At 49.7% G+C, this 23,763-nt stretch overlaps 1 protein-coding gene across 2 annotated transcripts in view; it reads right to left on the reverse strand.

The window, feature by feature from the left end:
* IL16 (interleukin 16) overlaps positions 1 to 23,763 on the reverse strand; it is a 73,929-nt gene that overhangs the window by 26,980 nt on the left and 23,186 nt on the right. For both annotated transcript variants that reach the window (XM_039257706.1, XM_039257698.1), the window contains exons 2-5: positions 13,217 to 13,322; positions 9,763 to 9,899; positions 8,291 to 8,401; positions 5,505 to 5,619 (exon numbers count right to left, since the gene is read on the reverse strand). In XM_039257706.1, coding sequence (XP_039113637.1) covers positions 5,505 to 5,619; positions 8,291 to 8,401; positions 9,763 to 9,899; positions 13,217 to 13,322 — 469 coding nt within the window. The remainder of the gene's footprint in view (positions 1 to 5,504; positions 5,620 to 8,290; positions 8,402 to 9,762; positions 9,900 to 13,216; positions 13,323 to 23,763) is intronic.

The raw sequence follows: 23,763 nt of genomic DNA on the forward strand, positions 1-23,763 counted from the left end.
TCTCTTGTTGTTCATATGCCCTCTTTTACCTTTTCAAAGATCTCTTTTTAAACACAGTAATTCTAAACAAATACAAAACTTCTAATGCAAAGCAATGCATGTGCCCCCAGGTTTCTTTACAGCATTATCTATAAGAGCCAAAGTGTGGAAACAGCCCAAGTGTCCATTGGTAGACGAATGGATAAAGAAGACGTGTATATATATGCACACAATGGAATACTACTCAGCCATAAAAAAAAAAAAAAAGAGGGGTGCCTGGGTGGCTTAGTCGGTTGAGCGTCCAACTTTCGCTTAGGTCATGATCTTGCGGTTCGTGGGTTCGGGCCCCGCGTCGGGCTCTGTGCTGACTGCCAGCTCAGAGCCTGGAGCCTGTTTCAGAGTCTGTGACTCCCTCTCTCTCTGACCCTCCCCTGCTCGCTCTGTCTCTCTCTCTCTCCTAGAAGTAAATAAAACATTAAAAAAAAAAAATGAAGGCTCGCCACTTGCAACAACCTGGGTGGAGCTAGAGTGTATAATATGCTACGTGAAATAAATCAATCAGAGAAAGACGAATACAAAACCATGTGATTTTGCTCATATGTGGAAATTCAGAAACATAACAAACAAATAACGAAAACAGAGACAAGCCAAGCAACAGACTTATAACTACAGAGAACACACTGGTGTCGCCAGAAGGGAGGTGGGGGGCGGGGGAACTAGGTGATGGGCATTAAGGGGGGCACGTGTCGTGACGAGCACAGGGTGATGTGTGGAAGTGCTGAATCACTACATTGCACACCTGAAACTAATATAAGACTGTATGTTACGTGCACTGAAATTAAAATAAAAACAATTAAAAATTGCATAACAAAAAAAGTCATTCTACAGTGTCTTTTAGATTGTTGTGTGATGTTGGGGTTTTGAGGGCTACTACTCGGGTCCATCATTCCTGCCAACGCCCATTAACAAGGGACATTTCCTGATGCCCTGTGTGGTCTTGGTGTCGAACTCGTTTTTCTGGGGGACCAGCTTTTCTCTGGGATTTCCCCGCACCCCAAGCTGCTGAGCAACAGCGGTCCATTACCTCCAGGAGGCAACCCAGGGCTTCCACAGCTTCCGGACAAGTGTTAACATTAGGTTCTCAGCTTGGGGCATCCTGCACACGGTAGAGGCTATCAGTGTGGCCACAACACTCCCACGTGACACAAGTCCTTCCTTTCCTGAGGGAGACGTCTTTTCCTCCCACCCAAGAGCCACAGGCACTGCTAGGTTCCCTCACTGCTTCCCTGAGCCTGGTGGCCTTTCACAAGGGCAGCTAGTGAGGCTTCACATGGACCCACGGCCATGTCTCCTGTCCCGTGTGGGCAGCAAATCCGGGTCCCTGGCCCTTCAGCCCTTTGGGCACCAATTCCATGGGCCATCACATCATCAACTCCTAAGACTTGGATTTAAAGTTTAGATGTGCCCCATTATCCAACATGTCTACATGTCAAAAATCAAGGGCGGAAGTGGGCTGGGGAGAGGATTCAAGTCAGTGTCATCTGTGAAGTTGCCAGAATTAGACCAAAAATGAAAGAATTAGTCTTCATACTTAGGAGAGTCCAAGCTGTGTGGAAACAGACAAGTTTTATAAGTAACTAAAATATAACAATTATGTCAGAAGGAAGACTATACAAAGAACATATTTCAGAAATGATCATTCTTTTTCTCCCCCATCCCATGGACAAGAGATTGAGTGATTGATTACAAAGGGTGGAGCCTAAGTGTGCCATTAAATGCCTTCCTCTGCTTATTTGTTTAACTGAAGCACAGCTGACACATAACGTTGGTTTTAGGTGTGCAACATAATGATTTGACAATTATATACATTACGAAATGCTCACCAGGATGAGTGGACCCACCCACTGTCAGCACCCAAGGTTGTTACAATACTGATTCCATTCCGTCTGCTGTGCTTTCCATCCCCACGACTTCTTTCTTTTGTAACCGGACGTTTGCACCTCTTCAACCCATCACCTACTCCACCTGTCTCCCTCGCCGCCAGTTTGTTCTCTGTGTTTACGAGTCGGTTTCTATTTTTGTTGCTCTTGTGAATCATGTGGTATTTTTGTCCGACTTCTTTCACTTAGCACCATACCCTCTAGATGCATCCGTGCTGTCACAAGTGGCAAGATTTCATTCTTTTCGTGCCTGAGTAATAGTCCATTGTATACACACACCACACCTTCTTCATCCATCCATCCATCTATCGATGGACACTTGAGTTGCTTCCATAACTTGGCTATTGTAAATAATGCTCCCATATACAGGGGGCTTCTACCTCTTTGAATCAGTGTTTTCATTTTCGTTGCATAAATACCCAGAAGTTGAATTGCTGGGTCACATGGTACATCTATTTTTAGTTTTTTGAGGAAACTCCACACTGTTTACCACAGTGGCTGCACCAGTTCACATTCCCACCCACTGGGCACGAGGATTCCTTTCTCTCCGCATCCTCGCCAACACCCGTTTCTCGAGAAACGGCCATTCTCAGCGACACGAAGGGCTGAGCTTCCCTTGCGAGCCCCAGCAGAACTACTCTTTGGATAGTCCTGCTCCTTACGGGGCCATATCGGGTGGAAAGCGATTAAACTCAGTGTTGCCAAATAAATCTTACACAATCGTTTCTTTCGCAAGCAGATTACAAATAAAACCTCATTAGCTTCGATCTGTGCTCCAGACTTTTGATGCAGCTGGATGTACCTACCCACCTCCGAGGGCAGATTCTAGAACTTCACTGTGAAAGAGTTACAAACGGTTATTTTGTTAATCATTAGAGGCTGGAATCAAGGACTAGCTGAACGTCTTTCCCACTGAATTTTTATGATTGGTATTAATGAAGGGGGGGAATGAAGCTGGACAGGGCAGGCTTGTATTCCGGAAAGAAAACAGATTACAATACGCTTTTTCTCGCCACCTCAACTCAACTCCCTCACCTTTTATTTAAGTAAAGAGAAGTACAAAAGATGACCAAACAAAATATGGTACATTCTCAATATTCTGACTCCCCATTTCTCCCTTAATCTCATTGATCCCTTTTCTTTCCCTGCCTCTTGATTCAGCTTTTCCCCTAGAAGCTGCCTCCCTCCTACTGTCTTCCCCTCCTTCATCAACCCTATAACGCAAGTATTTTCCAAGTGGCTGCAGCCCCCAGTCTACACTCAGCCCTATTCGCTCCCTGAGCTGAAGACGGTGACATCTCCTGCTGGAAGCGCCCCCTGGTGGCTGCTTGGAGCCAAGCATCTTCCTTGGCCTTTTCGTACGGTACCTAGTCCTTCTCCAGGTAAGTTTACAAAGACCGGAGCATTTTCTCAGACCCAGAGAGGCTGAGTCATCTGCACCTGCCTCCTCCCGGGAAGACAGGCTCAGGGCAGACCCTGAAGAGCCGGAGCCTGGCCCGCAGGACAGTCTCTCAGAGGGCCTGACGGCCCCAGGCTGCAGCTGGCCCACTTCATGCTGCTGAACCAAGTCCCAGCCGGTCCCTCCCAAGTTACCCAAACCGCCGAAGGCTCCCCACCGCCTCCTCGGTAAAATCCGCACGCACAAGTTCGCGTGATGTTGGGGTCGGCAGCCCTTCTCTATGATGGGCCGGATAGTAAATACGGGGAGCTTTGCCGGCCGCGTGCGCCCTGCACAACTTCTCAACGCTGCTGTCGTGAACGCAAGAGCAGCCTCACACAACGGGCGAGTGAATGAGCCACACGCCTGGCTCCGTCCTCATAACACTTCCTCGTGGAGCCCGAAATGCGAGTTTCATTCAGTTTTCTCCCGCCGCGAAAGACCTGCACATTCCTTTGACTTTTTTCAGCCATTTAGAAATATAAGATCCAGCAATTGCACTATTAGGTATTCTCCCAGAAGGTACAAAAATACAGATTCAAAAGGGCACATGAACCTCAATGCTCATAGCAGAGTTATTAACAATAGCCAAATTATGGAGAGAGCCCAAGTGTCCACCAAATGATGAATGGAGAAGGCTGTGGTATATGTATATATACAATGGAATATTACTCCATCATCAAAAAGACTGAAATCCTGCCATTTGCCATGATGTGGATGCAGCTACAGAGGAGTATTATGCCAAGAGAAACCAATCAGTCAGAGAAAGACAAATACCATTTGATTTCACTCATATGTGGAATTTAAGATACAAACCAAATGAAAATATGGGAAGGGGGGATAAAGAGAAAAGGGGGAAACAAACCATAAGAGACTCTTTTTTTTTTAATTTTTAATGTTTATTTTTGAGACAGAGACAGAGCATGAGCAGGGGAGGGGCAGAGAGAGAGGGAGACACAGAATCCGAAGCAGCTCCGGGCTCTGAGCTGTCAGCACAGAGCCCGACGCAGGGCTTGAACCCACGAACCGTGAGATCATGACCTGAGCCGAAGTCAGACACTTGACCCACTGAGCCCCCCAGGCGCCCCAAGAGGCTCTTAACGATAGAGAACAAACTGTGGTTGCTGGAGGGGAGGGGTGGGGGGGGCATGAGGAGGGCACTCTGGGAGGAACCCTGGGTGTCGTGTGGAAGGGATGAGTCACTGATTCTACCCCTGAAACCAACACTGCACTGTATGTTAACTTAGCAGAATTTAAATTTAAAAAAAAAAAGAAAAGAAACGCAAGAACCAGTCTATCAGTGAGTGTGAAAATGGGCAGCGGGCCAAATGCCCCAGGGTTTACTAACACTCCTCTAAGCCGGTTGGGTTCTTAAAGGTGGATAGTCTCCCCGCAGCTGACAGAAATGTCCTGACACGGGGGGTGGGGACGCCGTGAGGTCATCTGTCTTCAGCATCCCTGTGCCCCCCGGTGTCTGGCCTGCGGGGGCCTCCCGCTGCTCCGCAGCCCCTGAATTTTGCCCCTAGTTGAAATTTGGGAGTATCCCCGGGCCAAGCCTGTTGTCCAGTACTCCAATGACTTCGGGGAGCGTTTGGGGGGGGGAGAAAGCCCTGGGACCCCGGGACGAGACCAGAAGGGCCCTCAGGAGGCAGCTCTGACCCCCGGGCCCCTGGCCCTCAGGATGGCCAGGGGCTTCTCCCGGACGGGAGAGCGGGCGGACCGTGAGCTCTTCAAAGGAGGGATCACATCTGATCGTTCTCTCGGTTCCTGGAGCGAGAACACAGCGGCTTACAGGGCACGCTGATCAGGCGCATTAGAAACACAGGGCCCGCCTCCCGGTGATGGCGGGTCCGGGAGGGCAGGAAGGAAGGAAGATGGCGGTGGGGACACCGGCCACGGAGAGGGGCCCTTGGACAGGAAGGGGCACCCCGATCTTCTGTCCCAGGCTGGCTACAGGGCCTGGGCCATGTGCAGACACACCCAGCCCGGTGCCAGCCACGACGGAGCCCTCGGGGACACGTGCCGCGGTCCCCAGAACACACGCAGGCCGGCTTCTGACGGCTAAAGGAACGTTTTGCATCGCACTGTCTCCTACAGGCTAGTGACTGAGTCCTCAGACATCACCCAGCGAGGGACGAGAAACCTACCTTCTTGCAGCCGTCCATCCGCTGCCGCGGCTCCGCCTGCAAAGATGGTTTTGACGTAAATTCCGATGGGGCCGTAGATGCTGTCCCTTCCCCCGACGATGCTGAAGCCCAGGCCCTGGGGGAAAAAAGAGGAGATGATGCGGCGTTAGGAACGTTCCACGCTGAGCGCCTGCCCCAACCCTCAACGGAGGACCCGGAGAGGAGAAAGGTGCCCTTGGTCTCCGACGCGTCGGGGCCTCCCAGAGGAATGGGGAAGCCATGACCTCCAGGCCAGACCGCCTGGGGCTCTCCCACGGAGAATGATGTCCCGACCCAGAACTCGTGCTGTGGCCGGAGAATCCCAGACGAGACTGAGCCCTGGGTCTGCCCGTCTCGCTGGCAATTCGGGGCACATCACGTCCTGTCTCCCAGCCCCCTGTAAAATGATGCTCATAACCTCACAGGATTGTGTTTGAAAATTCAAAGAGGCGATCCTGGGTGATTCAGAGGGTTAAGTGTCCGGCTTCAGCTCAGGCCATGAACTCGCCGTTTGTGGGTTCGAGCCCTGCGTCGTCAGGGTCTGTGCTGACAGCTCGGAGCCTGGAGCTGCCTCAGATCCTGTGTCTCCCTCTCTCTCTGCCCCTCCCCTGCTCACGCTCTCTCTCGTTCTCTCTCAAAAATAAACATTTTTAAATTGTAAAAAAAAAAAAAAAAAAAGAAGGAGAAGAAGAAGAAGAAGGAGAAGGAGAAGAAGAAGAAGAAGAAGAAGAAGGAGAAGGAGACTGGGAGACACGGTGTCAGTTCGGCCGCTAACTAACGAGCCCCCCGAGCAGGTCCGGGAACTTCCCAGGCCCTCAGTCTCCTCAGCCAGAAAAGGGAGATGACCACAGGGCTGTCTGTCGTGAGGATCCGAGACGTTCCTCGCAAAGCCTTTGGCACGGCGCCTGGCGTTTTGGTAGCAGCTTACTTGCCCGATTTGATTCTGACTCTGACTCAGAGATCCTTCTGGCTGCTTCCTCCTCCTCCTGAACTCCGCTCTGACCCCACTCCTACTTGCCATCTGGGGCGACTCGACCTTCGTCCCGAGCCTGGGCTGTGTGGGTGGACGGGGGGGGGGTCGGGGGGGGGGGCTGTCTGGCCTCTGAACCCACCGCCCTGCTCTGCACGCAGGCCTCCTGCACCGAGAAGCCCGCCTGGCTTGGTCCCCGGGCCCCTGCGGTCTGCTCAGCCCGCCTGGTGACACGTGACGTGGATTTCGTGAGTGTGCCTTTTACAGACGCCGAGATGCATTAAACCATTTTTGTTCTCTTTGCACGGGCTTTGGTGCCCTTTGTTTTCTTCTGGGCCGTGCAAACAGTTTAAAAGCCAACCATTTTGTAAATACTTCTGCCTGAAGCTGGCGGGGGTGGGGTGGAACGCACTGTGACTTACTGGCCAGAAAGCCCAGCTGTTAGGAGGGAAGTCAGCACTGGAGGGGTTTCTCCTTCGTAGGGAGAGGCCAATCATGCCAGCATTTTGGGCTCCTGTCTTACGCGGCTGCCTGCTGAGCTCGCAGGAGGGGGAGGGGCTGAGGGCAGGGAGGGAAGACCCAGCGTGAGGAGCCCCCTCCTCTGACCGGATCCGAGGCATCAATGACACCTTCCCCTCAGGCCACATGCTGAAGTTTTACTAGGTGGATTTAAAAAATAAAAAATCCTTTCATTGTTTAAGCATCTGAGTTACTTGGGCTCATCTGGGAACTTTGCAGCCACTGCCCGTGTCTATTCCAGAATGTTCTGGAAGCAACACGAAGAGACATTTGAGATGTCCCCCCACCACCACCACCTCTGCCTTGTCCCTCCTTTCAGGACTTCTCAGTTGTGGAGCAGAAATCAGCATGAATATATCAATTTGGGGGACACACGTGGATAGAATATGTCCCTCAAACTTCAAAGGCTGGAGCCTTTGGCAGGTGAGCAGGTAGCAAAGGTGATGGACAAGTGGCCCTTATGAAGGAGACCCCGGAGCGCCCCCTCAGGCCCGCCCTGCGCAGACCCGGAGACAGGACCCCGGCCACGAACCAGGAAGCTGGTCCTCATCAGACACGAAACCTGCCAGCACCTTGACCTTGGACTTTCCAGTCCCCAGAACGGCGAGAACGTGCTATCTAAGCCACAGTCTAGTCCAGGTTCTTGTTACAGCCGCCTGAACCAACAAAGACACTGCTTCAGTGATTTGAATTTAATCGTCAGGTAAAACTAACTTCTAAATATTTTTAAATGTTTATTTTTGAGAGAGACACACACACAGATCACAAGCAGGGAGGGGCAGAGAGAGGGAGACACAGAATCTAAAGCAGCTCCAGGCTCTGAGCTGTCAGCACAGAGCCCGACGTGGGCCTTGAACTCATGAACCATGAGATCGTGACCTGAGCTGAAGTCGATGCTTAGCCAGCTGAGCCACCCAGGCACCTCTAGAACCAATTTCTAAAACTATCACCCCCAAACCAAGTGGATGACCAGTTGCCCTGTGGTGATGTGCGTAGGGTGAAGCAGACCTGATCATGGTCCCCCAAGCCCCCCACGGGCCGTCTGGACCCTCACCCCTCAGTCGGAGCCTCCACGGGGTGTCTGGACCCTCACCCCGCAGTCAGAGACCCCCACGGGCCGTCTGGACCCTCACCCCCTCAGTCGGAGCCTCCACGGGGTGTCTGGGCCCTCACCCCGCAGTCGGAGCCCCCATCCCTATCTGCCTCCTTCCCCAGACAGGAAGGCTCCTCAGGAGCTGGGCCCATGCGGCAGCCTCCGCGGGCCGTGGCCCTCGCTCACCTTGGCCTGGCCCTTCATCAGCACGATGTTGGAGATGACGGAAGCCTGGAGGCCGCCTGAGGGCTGTGCCAGCTGAGCCGTGCTGAGCGACCGTGTGGGTCTCGAGCTGCCCTGCGGGGAGGAAACGGGGGTGGGGGGTGAGCCAACGGCACACACCTCAGGGGGCAGGGAGGCCCCAAACCCCTCTCCGGGGGTCCCACGGCAAGACCCCTGACCGTGGCCGACAAGGCGCGGTGGGAGCCTGGTGGAGGGGGGCTGTCTTCCGTGGTCTGGGGGTTGCAGCCCTGCTGAGCCCACCTCCCCGCAGAGCAGCAGCTGGGAACCCATGCGGCTGGTCCAGACAGCAGGTGCAGAGTGCGTGACAGACCACAGTGCCTGACCGAGGACGGCGCGCCCAGCAACGGGAGCCCCAAGGAATGCCCCCACCAGACTGTGCCCACTCACACACGTGCTGCGTGCCCTCCCCGGGCCCGGCCTGGGAAGGTGGGCAGGGAGCCTGGAGACTGTTAAATGCGGAGCATGCGTCCCAGGGGAGGCAGACAGGTGACGTGCAGTGTGACAGAGCGCGCCAACGGGACGGGCACCCTGGGCGCCTCAGGAAGCGCCCACCCCCCCCCCCCCCCCGGTCAGGGCCATATCGCTTGGACTGTAGGTCAGAGCTTAGACTCTGGGGCCCTGCCACCTGGGTTCTTTTCCTGCCTGGTGACCTCGGGGAGGTGACGCACCCATTCCATGCCTGTTTCCTCTTCTGTCACTTTGGAAGTCATCTTTCATCTAACGCTGGGACACTGAGGCTCCCAGTTTGCAAATGAAAGACAGTAATTCCAGGAAGGGAAGGGGAGCTGGAAGTGAAACTCACGGGCATCTACGGGGTACCGTGCAGGGAGACTCAAACATCACTTGTCTATGGAGCACCCCCCTGGGAATGCTCCGCTCTGCAGGGGGGAGGCTGAAAGAAGAAGAGCGTGAGGCTGGCGGGTCGGGCGCTCCCAGCACTAGCAGTGTTAGCAGGCGTCTGAATGGCGGGGGAGGTGCCACCATTCAGACCTAGAGGTCAGCAGCTGGACTGACCAGCAGCTGGACTGACCGGCACTAGAGAGGTGCCGGTGGTCGTGGGGGCAGCGTGAGTCCCTGCCACGAGGGCCCAGGGGCTCGGGAGACAGCGGGAGGGGATGGACACGCCAGGCTCTGGCCCGCTCACAGGTGCCCATGGTGGGGACAGGCAATGTGGGGCCCACGGGTGTGGCTGGAGTCCCGCCTGGGCCCTTCTCTGTAGAGATGCGTGATCTCAGGCAGCTCCTGGCCGAGGCCCCAGCCGCGATTTCCTCGCTGAGAAATGGGGCTAAGAGCACAGGAATTGGCGACCTGAAGGTCTGACCTTGAGCCCCGGGTGGTGCGTCCTCGGTGATGCCGTGGTCCAGGCCCCCCCCAACCCCGGCTCCCCTGCCCCGGCTCCGTCCCTTCGTCCTTACCGCAGACTTCGCTGCTGGGCAGTCCAGCTGCTGCGAGAGGGACTTCCTGCTGCCGCACAGGGCGTAGGGCTGCCTGTCCGCGCAAGAGTTCTTGGTCATCCGAAAGTCGACTTCTGCTGTGCAGCAGGGATTAACACCTACACGGGGGGAGGGGAGGAAGAAATCGTCTGTGCTCTCAAAGCACAGAGGTCAGCTGAGAACACCCTCCAGGCCACCCCAAAGCCTTGGGTGGGAGCAGCCCAGGCCTCTCCAGCCCCGCCCCTGCCCCAGCGCAGGGCAGCCCCAAGGCCCTTCTGTGGACACAGGCCCCGGGGTCGGGACAGAGCGGGCTCCCCGAAGCACCCGGCGGGTCTGGAAATGACTAGTGGGTGTGCTCCAGCCACAAGGCCATGGATGAAGGTCATCATCTCAAGTCAGCGGCGGGGGGTGGGGGGTGTCCAGGGGGGAGCTGAGCTGAACACAGTCAAATACACAGCAATTGATTGAGGTCGTTGAAAATGTGGTTATGAAATCTGATGCAAAAGCCAAAATAACTTTTGAAAGGGAAACTACATACTGTGGTGATTGTATAATAAATAATACAAGTTTGTAACTTCCGGTTAAGTTGAATTATGGAATGGAAAAATCAGCGGAGATGAGTAACTCCATTTCTCGAAGGAGTGGGCAACCTGGAAAATGCAGTGTCTAGCATTCATTAATGAATGACACCCAACCGATCAGCTACTTGATTTCGTGTAGAGGAAACCAGAAGTGGAGCTGAAAATTGCACAAAATCCTCCAAATCCCTGCAAAACTCCACGCACTCACACGCACACCCAGCAAGAGGCAGGAAACAAGAAAGCGAAAGTGACCAAATAACAAAGTGTAGAAAGCAGGTAGGTGAAAGCAAATATTATCTGTTAAACTAACACCAATCGCTGAGCATCTCTCTAAAAAGATTGCCCCGTTTGCTCTCGAGATCTTACTGTGCGTCATAAAACAAAACAAACAAACAGTGAAAGTCGGGCAGAAACTGATTACCCATAAGCGGTGCTGGAATTAAGTGACCACTTAAAATAGTGTTTATCTCGGGGCGCCTGGGTAGCTCCGCGGGTTAAGTGTCTGACTCTTGATTTCAGCTCGGGTCACGATCCCAGGGTTGTGGGATATCGAGCCCCATGTGGGGCTGTGCGCTGACGGCACGGAGCCCGATTGGCATTCTCCCTCTCCCTCCTTCTCTCTGCCCCTCCCCCTCTGGCGCGTGTGCACTCTCTCAAAAGAAAGAGAAAAGAGAAAAAAGCTTTTACCTAGATTCTTGCTTCAAAGCAAACAACAAACATTAATCACAGGTATAGTAGGCTTATTTAAAAAAAGGCAAATCGTTTAAAAATGAGAAGGAAATACAGCCTAATATTTAATAGTGGAAGAAATTTTAACATGATTAGGAAGGGAAAAAAACCTATAGATGTGATTATATAAAGGTGTTCTTATCTTTATGTTAAAAAACTTAGAAGATAAAAGAATAAACTGAAGAAAGTATATCCAACAGATAGGATAGCCAACTATTACTGTAACTTGGAGGCTTCTTAAAAGTTTTTTTATTGCTTATTTATTTTTTTTGAGACAGAGAGAGAGCATGAGTGAGGGGCAGAAAGAGAGGGAGACTCAGAATCCAAAGAGGCTGCAGGCTCCGGGCTCCGGGCTCCGAGCTGTCAGCACAGAGCCTGACATGGGGCTCAAACTCACAAACCATGAGATCAAGATCTGAGCCGAAGTCAGACACTTAACCAACTGAGCCACCCAGGCGCCCCTCAGAGTCTTCTTATAAACTAATGATATTACTGATCACACCAATTAAAACAAACAGGTGGACTCCCAAAAAGCAAATGAATAAAGAGACGCTTCGAGTCATGTGTGGAGGAACTCCTCCCGCCTGTGCTCAGGGCCAGAGCGCCAGGCAGGTCAGGGGCAACTGAGGCAGTGAGAGCGGACAGGAAACACTACTGAGATTCTCCTCCCCCTCCAGTCCCCCGGTGGCGCTCCTCGGGGACGGGGCTCCCCCCCAACCTCGGGGTCAGCGGCCAGGGAGCAGGCAGGGTTGGGTTCATGGGCATGTGGCCTGTGAAGTCAGCCACACAGAACCCCAACCATAGAGTGGCCTTGGCTTGCTTTCTAATGCATCCATTTTGAAATTCTCAACAATATTTGGACGGGCCCACATTTCCATCTTAGACTGATCCCCATAAATTGTGTAGCCGTTCCTGCGTGTGAAGTGGGCCAGAAAAAAAGCAGAGGAAGAAGGAAAAGAAATCTGAAGCAAATATATATTTTTGAATTTTAACACAGTGTGGGCTATGATTGAAGAGACAGATGTTCAAACACATCCTTGGAGTATCAGCTACTTAAATTTGGCAGCAGAGATCAAAATCTAAGGTGTGTTTTCCTTCTGAAACTCCATTTCTAAGAAATCATTCTAAAGGGGGAAATAAGCAAAAATGTATGATTTTTTAAAAAAAGTCACTAGCAGTCCAAAAATAGGAACTGAGCTTGGGGAAAAATGTTTTGGATGGTGCACCCTACGGCAGAATTATATGAGACAGAGTTTAAGGGACTTGCCCAAGGTCACATCAATAATGAATTCTGGGAGCAGGTGTGAGCTCCTAACCCAGTGCGCGTCCACTGCCCTTGGTAGTTCCCTTGGAAAATCATCACAAACGCAAACGAGTTTCTTGTGCAAGCTCCCCAATGCTTAGTGGAAAACTGAGAATAACTTAGCTAATAGTAGGGCGTTCGTTAACTAGATCAGGTACATCCGTACAATGAGGCACCCGCTGAACGTGGTGTGTAGGAAAGAATTTCCAAGGACATGAAATCAAGCCGTGCTGTCCTGAGCACAGGCATACATAGTCTATAGGCATGTGCAGGCCTAAAAGGGAAATAATGAAAATGTTAACCTAGATTATTTCTTATGTCAGCGTTTGGTGTGGTTTTAATTTCTTCAGGCTTTTTTGCATTCTTCAGATGTCCTGACTTTGGACTATGGCTATTCGATTTGTAGCCACCAGGAATCATGACGGCCTCCAGCCCCCACCCCCATCCTGGTGCAGATGAGGTGATAGAGACCCTGGGAGAGCAAGGGGCCTTCCTAAAATCGAGGGGCACATCAGAAGACAGATAGGAGGAAAGCCTTTGTCTTTTATCCCTTATGCTGGGTCTTCCCAACATGGCGCCCGGGCCCAGCTAGAGGCAGAGCTGCCAAAACCATAGAGAGGCTCCCCACCCCCACCCCTGGCTGGCCAGGATGCACACACGCAATGACAGGCAGTCGCAGAGAGGCAGGAAGACCGCAGCTGTGTTTGACCCAACTTGACTAGCCAAGACCCACCCTTCTCCAGATCTCCCCACGTCGCTGATATGCCTGCTCCTCAGCGCCAGCGAGGCTCTGTTCCTGAGGACAGTTCGATGACGCACTTACTGGTTGAGTTGCTGCGTGTCCTTTGGTGACAGGCTTTGGGAAGCAGGAAGCTACTACTTTGCGGTTCTACTTTTCCAGACTTTTCTTGAGAAGTTGTGGAAGCTTCCTGCAAAACAGTTCCCACCTTTTATTCAGCAAGTTCGTCAGAACAGGAAAACGTGCACAGAACACCAAGGTTTTGACACTGACTGTGGACGGACTTGGGGGGTTGTCCATCTCCCCCAGGAGATTATAGGGCCTATGAAGGCAGAAATATAGAATCACTGACACCCATTCATCCACAGATAGTCACTTGTTTCATAAAAATGGAATGACTAGGTATACTGCATAGATACTCAACGAAGGCAACAGATGTCAAATAACCACGTCAGCCGTTACATGTCCGATTCTTTGTGAAGTGTTGGGGAAACAGGTGTGAACAAGCCAGACAGGACATTGACCCCAGAGCAGGGCTGTTCTCGTGAAGGAAGAACAACAGGAAATGAGCAAACAAGAGTGACAGATCGTTACAAAGAACGGCAAATGAGGTGGAGAAAAGAACTCAAGAGAGACCCCAATGGGAAGCTCAAGAGGGATATTTCAGAAGAGTTAGGGTCAGCTCCTGTAGAATGAATGTTATAAGGAAAGGTTTTTAAATATTGAACCATCCGTGCATTCTTGAGAGTATTATGATTTTATTATATTGCCGATTTCCATCTCTGAAGATTTAATTGAGGGCTTTTAAAATCAACATTCTCAAGTTATATCTGGTTACGACTCTCTTATTCTTCTATCATGTCATATTGATCACATTTTCCATGCTCCTTTCTTATGCTAATAATTTGGAGGGTCTCCCTTTGTGCTGAGTTTATAAGCAATATGTTAAATGGTATACTTGGACTCATTTCTCCGCCAGGGTGAATAACGAAACAGAAAACATATGTGTCCGGAATTTTAGGGACAGAGGGATAGAGGTTGATAATGAGGATAATAGTATTAATTATTTTACTTCTCTTCCTAGAACTGTTTTTGTATAACTTTGTTACCCACAATGATCTTGACTTAATTCTTGAATTATGTTGGTTTCATTACTCACTGCCATAATCCTTGAGTGTGTACGTGTGTCTATGTGTGTGTGTGTTTTCTCTCAAGAAAGTTATGCAGATGGAAAGCTCTCTGAATAGTTGCATGTCTGAGAATGTTATTTTGTGGTCATCACACTTAAATGACTTGCTGAGTGTAGAATTGCTGACTGTAGAATCTTTGGGTATTCATTTTTTGATCTAGAAACCATAGTTGCTTCAAATGCCCCCTGGGATGCAGGGTTCCAGGGCAGAGATCTGTGATGGGGTACCTGCCACCCTCTTCTAACTGATGCGCCTGCCTTTCTCCGAAGCCAGCCTTGTCAGCGCCTGGCTAATGTCATGAGTCCAGTGTGTGTGGACTTCCGGCATCTGGCGCATTTCCCAGAGTGGAGGGAACATCTATCATTGCCTCTCACTTCATACCCAGCAACCTGGCCTCCCCTCCAGCCCTTGGCACTACGAGTTGGCGGGTTCTGGGGTCTGCCTCACTTACTTTCCAGGCGTTTTCCTCCATGTGGTCAGTGGCGGGCTAATTAGCCCTTCCTCAATCCAATGTCACCTGCCTTATTCACGCAGATAGTTCTCATGGGCTCCAGAACACGGTTACCCCCTTTCCATGGCTTCCTGTTCTGACGTGCATCTCTCCCTGTTTGTATATATATTCTTTGAATTTTGGTAGTCCTTTCCAAGAGGTGGGGAAATTAGTAAAACATGCTCTGTAGCCATCTGGAGCCATAAGTCCACTCCCAGCCTTTTTTGTGTTTAAAATTGCATTCAGTTCTGACCCAAGGGGATGCTGCAAGGCACCGCGTATCAGTTCCCTGTTATTTCCTGTATATATCGGTGCTCAAGGCCAGGCCTCATCTTCGTAGCATTCACTCTGTTTCAGCAGTAGGTGGTGCTATTATAACCCAAACAAAACTTGTCTTCTATTATGAGGCTCCCCTGAGAGTTTTCCAAAGGAGACAGAGCACCACATCTATGGAAGTTGGCGTAGTGCGTTTGAAATTTTGAGACTCTATATTCCTAGGACTTAGCATAATGATTTGTTCTTTGAATTAATTACTTCACGCAATATAATGTTCACAACAATATTTCTTAATTACAATACTCCCTGAGGCTTTGTCCTAATTCTAATATCAAGACCCCCTTCCTATATCATCACCACTTCTCCACACTCTCCAGTGAGAGTATGGAAATAAACAATAAAATGTGAGTTCAGTAGCTCTTTTGGGCTCATTGAACGTGGAGAGGCCTAGAGAAACAGCCAGTGTGTCTACTTGTCCAAAGTGAAGCCTTATTTGCAAAGTACATTTGAAATGCAGATTTCCCCCCATATTTCTAATAAAATGCAGATAAGTAAGCAAGTGAGGTGTATACAAGCATAAATCCTAATCATTTTTTAAAATAATGTTTGTCTAGCTTGGAATAACAAGCATCATTAAAATGTCTATACTACCCAAAGCAATCTACATATTTAATGCAATCCCTATCAAAATACCAATAGCATTTTTTACAGAGTTAGAACAAACAAACCTACAATTTGTACAGAACCACAAAAGACCCCAAGTAGCCAAAGCAATCCTGAAAAAGAAAACCAAAGCTGAAGGCATCACAATTCCGGACTTCAAGCAGTATTACAAAACTGTAATCATCAAGACAGTATGGTACCGGCACGAAAACAGACACTCAGATCAAGGAAATAGAGTAGAGAACTCAGAACTGGATCTACAGCTATATGGTCAATTCATCTTTGACAAAGCAGGAAAGAGTGTCCAGTGGAAAAAAGAGTTTTTTCAACAAATGGTGCTGGGAAAACTGGACAACGACACGCAGAAGAATGAACCTGAACCACTTTCTTACACCATACATAAAAATAAACTCAAAATAGATGAAAGACCTAAATGTGACACAGTAAACAATGACAATCTTAGGGGAGAAAACAGGCAATAACCTCTTTGACTGCAGCTGCAGCAACTTCTCCTAGACACGTCTCCAGAGGCAAGGAAAGCAAAAGCAAACATGAACTATGGCCACTTCATCAAGATAAAAAGCTTCTGCACAACAAAGGGAAACTAAAAGGCAGCCTACGCAATGGGAGAGGATATTTGCAAATAAAATATCTGACAGAGCGTTAGGATCCAGAATCTAGAAAGACCTTATCAAACTCAACACCCAAAAAACAATTAATCCAGTGAAGAAATGGGCAGAAAATATGAATAGACATTTTTCCAAAGAAGACATTCAGATGGGCAACAGACACACAAAGAGATGTTCAACGTCACTCATCATCAGGGAAATACAAATTAAAACCACGATGAGATATCACCTCACACCTGTCAGAATGGCTAAAATCAACAACACAGGTAACAACCAATGTAGGCAAGGATGCGGAGAAAGAGGCTCTCTTTTGCACTGCCAGTGGGAATGATACTGGTGCAGCCACTCTGGAAAACTGTATGGAGGTTCCGTGAAAAATTAAAAAATAGAACTACCCTATGACCCAGCAATTGCACTACTAGGTATTTACCCAAAGAATAGAAAAGTACTGATTCAAAGGGGTCCATGCACCCTAGTGTTTATAGCAGCGTTATCAACGATAGCCAAACTATGGAAAGAGCCCAAGTGCCCATTGACTGGTGAATGGATAAAGAAGATGTGGTATATATGTATCCAATGGAATATTACTCAGCCATCAAAAAGATGAAATCGTGCCATTTGCAACAACATGGATGGAGCCAGAGAGTATTATGCTGAGCAAAATAAGTCAGTCAGAGAAAGGCAAACAAATAACATTATTTCATTCATATGTGGAATTTAAGTAACAAAACAGATGAACATGGGAAAGGGGAAATAAAAGAGAGAGGGAGGTAGACCCTAAGAGACTCGTAATGATAGAGAACAATCTGAGGGTTGCTGGAGGGAAGGTGGGTGGGGGGTGGGCTACGTGGTGGTGGGCATTAAGGAGGGCGCCTGTTGGGATGAGCACTGGGTGTTAAACGTAAGTGATGAATCACTGAATCTTACTCCTGAAACCAATGTAGCACTATATAGTAACTAACTAGAATTTAAATAAGAATTTGGGGAATAAAAGAAGAAAAAAATAATGTTTATAAAAAGCTTTTTAGTGACATACACACACTTATATTATGGTAAAAAAAAAGGTGTTATGAATAGAGTCTCACTATAATCATGTAAAATAGGCACAGGGAAAGGACTGGAAATAAGTACATCAAAATAGTAACACTCATTCATTCAACAAATGTTTATTAAGCACTAGCTATGCACGGGGCTCTAGTCCGAGGACTGAGGAGTACCAGTCAGTAGACAGGGTAGTGATCTTGTGAACTGACAGAGCGTGTTTGTGGGGGGTAAGGGAATTACATGTTCTTATTTTCTTATTTCCCAGCTCCCTGTATTTTCCATATTTCCTACAAGCATGTATGACCTTTACAATCAGACCAGAAGCAAAATGCCATCTGACATTTATTTCAAGTGTCCCATTAGTCAACTTAAGACAGTGCACTTCCTGTTCATTTCTTTTTCCCTTTCCATCCTCTTTATAAAGCTCCCTGTCCAAACCATCATTTAGAAACTGCTCAGCAAATAAAGCCAATGGATGCCGTTGTTGGCAGAAGAATCGTAGGACGTGGAGATTTTTCTTTTTTGGCCCAGATTTCCTGGAAATGGTTAATGTCATGTTCAGAAGAGGGAAGCTTTCTTTTGGGGTTTCAAGGTTGGCTGTAAGAGACCTTATCCCAAACCAGCCAGATGAACCGCTTGCCTCCTCTGCTGTCTGCACGTCAGGGGTTCAGCTGCTTCTTGTGACAGCGGGAGCAGCGACAGTGATCTCACTGTGCTCAGGTAGCTCATGGACACCCCTGCCGCCCATGCACAAGGCAGTACAGATGAGTCCTTTCCCTCGAAACCCCACCGCCTCCAGCCAGACCTGTCTCAGACGCAGGAGACAGGCGATGAGTCCCTTCCCTCTGCCATGGAGCCAGGCTCTCAACTAGCTGGAGACTCTGACAATTTGCATCCGCCCAGGCAACTGCCCCAACAGTTGTATGAACTTGACGTGTTTCTCTCTGACATGGCTGTGGGGGCAGCTGGCTCCCTGGACGGCTACTGCAGGGAAGAACGGAAATGTGCTACCACAAACAGAAGGTGACATCGAAGGGAGAGTTACCTATCAGACGTGTAAACAAACCAGCAACAACAAAAAAATCAAAAATAACACGGCCCCTGAAAGTTCCCAAAAAAGAGGCCGTGCATAAGTTTGGCAGACCTTCTATCTCCTGGGTACCAACAAGGATCCAGCACTCATCTGCACTCTGGGACTATTTCAAGGTTTTGTTCGTTCTTTTTCATCTGCACAACTGTGAGCTGAATGGTTCCTTGAACAGAAATGCACTGTGGGAGAGAGTGGGTAGAGCGTATTACTCTGGACTCGTCACTTCATTGTTTGGACTCCGTTTTCCCCTTTGTAAGCCAAGGGGGTCCACTAAACAGCCTCCCTAATCACTTTCAGCTCCATACTTTTGAACGCCGTGGATGGTTCTGTTTAAAGATCTAAAGGGCTACTGTCTTCTCGGAAATGATCACATGTTAGAAGATCGCCCGCAAGAACAGAGTATCTTTCCTTGGCTCCCAGTGGCGCCTGGTCACTCTTGGGCAAGGATGTCCTGGGCGGAGTGGTTTCTCATCAAAGGAGTCTCTGTGGGCTCCCCACGGACGTTTGCTCAGGACGGCGCCCTTCCAGCACACAGAACAGAGTTCTTTTGTTCCTGCTCCCAAGGTGGGGCTCCCCTTGAAGCAGAGGACTTGTCACTGAGGTCAGGGGCTGGCAGAGACATCACCAGACACATTGCTCCTTGTTCCCATCAGAGACGGCAGCATCCAGCAGCGGCGCTGTGGGTAGTGTGCCCGTCGTTAGCTGGCCTACAATCTCTTTGTTAATTAGCCCACTGGTGCCCGAGTGGGGAATGAGGTAGACTAGCAGGAAGCTCTTGGTGGTATTTTTCCCGACGCGAAGATCAGCTGTGTCACTTCAAGGGTTATGCAGCCAACCCTCAATATGGAAATACTCCATGACCCCAGAAGGTAAACTCGGGATGAATTGGCAGAGTTCTGGGTCACTGTGTCCTATAAGCAAGATCACTCTGGAGACTAAACTCATCCCCAGGGGCTAGAAGGGTCCGTTGTTCAATTAGGGTCACTCATCTTGTCTGTGGGTCCCTGATTGCTGGCATAAGCTTCACGCTTCTGAAGTTTGCTGACCACCTTCCACTTCAGTATGAGCCGTTTCATTTTCTCTTTAAACTGAGACACGATAGCGGTTCCAGTCTTAGGAGACCACAAACTATAACCCAACTGTCCTCAAGATCTGAGACTTGCTTCCCGTGGTTGGGCTGACCATGCAGCAACAGGCTTTGATCTGTGGGTCACAAGGATGAACAATTGGGCTCGGCAGAGCGGCTCTGGGATGGTCACGTGGGATGCCAAGGCCACGCACCTCCCGATATGGGCAGGAAGGGCAGGAACCAAAAGCCTAGGGGTCCTTCTCAAGTCCTCCTGTCCCTAGGACTCAGTCACCTGTGTCTCTACCTTTCCAAGTACCCCAACACGCCATTCTTGCCGGTTACACCCCCGCTCAGAGTATCCCTCCTACCCTGGAATATCACAAATGCCTAGGGGTCTAGAAAGGGTAATTTAAAAGGGTATTTTTAACAAATGGGGGCATATGGGTGGCTCAGTCGGTTAAGCGTCTGACTCGATCTCAGCTCAGGTCATCATTCCATGGGTTTGTGGGATTGAGCCCCATTGTGGGCTCTTCACTGATAACACAGAGTCTGCTTAGGATTCTCTCTCTCTCTCTCTCCTTCTACCCCTCCAACTCTCTCTCTCTCTCTCTCTCTCTCTCAAAAAAAAATACTTTTGAAAAATTTTAAAGGAATATTTTTAAAAAATGGCTCTGGGACATCTGGATGTCCACATGCAAAAGAATGAAGCTGGGCCCCTTACAACACACACAAAAATTAACTCACAATGAATCATAGACCCATTTATAAGCTGCAACTAAAAAACTTCTTAGAAGGAAACACAGATCCTCATGACCCTGGGTTAGGAAAACACTTCTTAGATATGACACCAAAAGCAAAAGTGACAAAAGAAAAGGTAGAAAATGGGCTTCCTCGGAATTACAAAATTTGTGCCTCAAAAGACACCATCAAGGAAGTGAAAAGACAACCCAGAGAATTGGAGAAGGTATTTGCAACTCATACGTATGATGAGGGACTTGTAGCAAGCACGTATAAAGAACTCGTACAACTCAATAATAGAAAGACAAATAATTTCAATTGTTTAAATGGACAAAGGATCTGAAGAGATATCTTCCCCGAGAAGTTACACAAGAAGCACCTGAAAAGATATTCAACATCATTAGCCATCGAGGAAACGCAAACCAAAGCCACAGTGAGGAGGCGCTGCTTCAAGATGGCGGCTCGGAGGATCCTGAACTCACTTCCCCCAACAGACACGTGAAATCTACTGCCACCTGTGGAACAATTTACTCCATGAAAACAAAAGCAAAAACCTAAAACACCTGCGGAGAGACCCCTTTACATCAGGCAAATGAGAGAGGGTGGGGGGTGATGGGAAGGTCTGAGACGCTGTATCACGAAGCCACTCGTGAGGAGGTGGCCCACAGTCAGGATGGGGCCCAAACTCGGAGCTTTCCCCTGAGGGCAAAGAGCGTATGCCCCCCATAGCGGGCACCCTAACTTTAAGGCTTCTGATAGATGAGCCCCCAAAACATCTCGCTTTGAAGAGCCCTGGGGTTCGTTCCCGCTGGACCCTGGGGCCGAGGCCAGCCCAGGACCATCCGCGAGCAGGCTGGCACTCGCTCACCGCCCCAGGGCCCAGACTTTATGCGAAAGACACTCATTTTTTAAATTTTGTTTTTTTATTTTTTTCTTTAAATGTTTTATTTCTAGGAGAGAGAGAGACAGCCTGAGCAGGGTAAGGTCAGAGAGAGAGGGAGTAACAGACTCTGAAACAGGCTCCAGGCTCTGAGCTGGCAGTCAGCACAGAGCCCAACGCGGGGCTCGAACCCACGAACCGTGAGATCATGACCTAAGCGAAAGTTGGACGCTTAACCGACTAAGCCACCCAGGCACCCCTCATTTTATAAATTTTAAAGTGTTGGTCTGAGGGCTAAGGGTCTGGGGGGGGTCCAATCAGGGGACAGACTGGTGGGCACCCTCTTCCCACCCCCCCCCACCATGCTGAAGCCAGTGGGCACTGTCTTTCCTTCTTCTGTCTCTTCTTTCCTCTTTGCTTTTCCTTCTTTAATTTTCTTCTCCTTTTTATGTTTTCGGCAGGTGCCACCCCTGTGTCCCTGTCTGCCAGGCTCCAGCCAGGGGATGTCACCCCTGTGTCCCCCTCTGCTGGGGCCCAGGGCACCACCGTCTCCCAGAGGGAAGCTTCTGCCCAATCTGATGTGCTGGTTTTTACATCTGGTGACCCAGTTTCTGCAGCTTCGATCCACCCAGGGGACACCTTTTGATCGCCTGGCTCTGGGGCGGGGGGCTTGTGCTCCTCAGTCCCCTGGGACGTAACAGTTGGAGGGACAGTCCTTGCATGTGACTACCCCCAGGGCACCTCCTCGTGGCCAGACTGAAACCACCAGCCCCCAGCCTTTCTGAGAAAGACACTTGCTCGCTAGTCCCGGGGCTTCAGGCTTAGGGGCAGGCCCCGGGGTTGGCCACGCATCTCGAGGCTGCGGAGGTGCTTTCGGGTAACGTGGGCGGGGGGGTCACCTCGCCTCGCTCCAGCCCACCGGGATCCCCCAGGAAGGAGCTTGTACGGAGCACAATTTCCCCCGACGCTTCCAGGGGTCACGTCTACATCGCCCGGCCCTGGCGGCCAGCGGGGCTCACCCCCGCCAATCCCACGGGACTGCATACATGCAACTGCTTTCAAAGCTGCTGCCCGAGGGTCTGGCTTCCAATTGATCTGAATCTAGATGCTGACTGAGCTCCTCCCTTTGGGACACTGCCTGGGGGGTGGACCTATTAAAAACAAGCCCGCTTGCTTGGACAATCGCACAGATTTGAGACTCAACCAGGAGCTGGACCAGGGCTGAGTGACACGTGCTAGAATGGATGACCCTTAAAAAGTGGGAAAAAGCCTGTCGCAGAAGGCCACAAACCAGAGGATTCCATTTTTGTTAAAAGTTCAGAATAGTCAAATCTTAGAGAAGAGGAGGTAGGTTAATGGGTGGTCAGGGAGGGACAGGAGCTGCCTTCTTTTCCTGGTGATGAAAATGCTCTAAAATCAGATAGTGGCGATGGCCACACAACTTGGCAAATATTCTAGAAACCACTTGAAAGTACATTTAAGGGGCGCCTGGGTGGCTTAGTTGGTTGAGCATCTGACTTCGGCTCAGGTCATGATCTCACAGTTCGTGGGTTTGAGCCCCGCATATGGTTCTGTGCTGACGGCTCAGAGCCTGGAGCTGCTTCCGATTCTGTGTCTTCCTCTCTCTCTGCCCCTCCCCTGCTCACCCTCTGTCTCTCTCTCAAAAATAAATAACCATTAAATCAATTTTTTAAAGTACAACTTAAAAAAATTATTTTAAGTTTATTTATTTATTTTGAGAGAGAGAGAGACAGCATGAGCAGGGGAGGGGCAGAGAGAGAGGGAGAGAGAGAATCCCAAGCAGGCTCCGCACTGTCAGCACAGAGCCCAACATGGGGCTCAAACTCATGAGACTGTGAGATCATGACCTGAGCCAAAATCAAGATGTTTAATGGACTGAGCCACCCAGGTGCCCCAAAAGTACACTTTAAAAGGGCAAATTGTATGTTGTGTGGGTTATATTCTAATTAAACCATTTTCAAAGGAAGCTTCATTTATTCATTCACAATATCCCTGCTTCTCCTGCCAGCGTGATTTTGTAAACGTGCAAATGCTTGTTTATAGGAGGCGGGTTGAGTCTCTGCTGCATCTGTCTCTGACAGAGTCAAGGTCAAATCTGAGCTCCCCGGCGCCCCGCCCTTGCCTCCTCTGAGCTTTTGGCCCCAGGGAACTGCATCCCCTGCCCTGATGAGGACCCGCTGCATCCTGTCCTGTATTGTGGTGGCCCGTCCCTGCCTGTCCCTGCTCTGATTCCTTCTTCAAGAATAAGTTCAGGTGGAGAGTGCTGCTATGAACATTGGGGTACATAATAGCTAAAACATGGAAAGAGCCTAAGTGTCCATCAACAGACGAATGGATCAAGAAGATGTGGTTTATCTATACCATGGAATACTACATGGCAATGAGAAACAATGACATCTGGCCATGTGTAGCAACATGGATGGACCTTGAGGGTGTTATGCTGAGCGAAATAAGTCAGGCAGAGAAGGACAAATACCATATGTTTGCACGTATAGGAGGATTAGGAGGAACTTGACGGAGGAACAAGGGGGAGAAGAAGGG

Source organism: Hyaena hyaena, unplaced genomic scaffold (assembly GCF_003009895.1).
Source record: "Hyaena hyaena isolate Hyena2069 unplaced genomic scaffold, ASM300989v1 scaffold_13, whole genome shotgun sequence".
Lineage (NCBI taxonomy): Eukaryota > Metazoa > Chordata > Mammalia > Carnivora > Hyaenidae > Hyaena > Hyaena hyaena.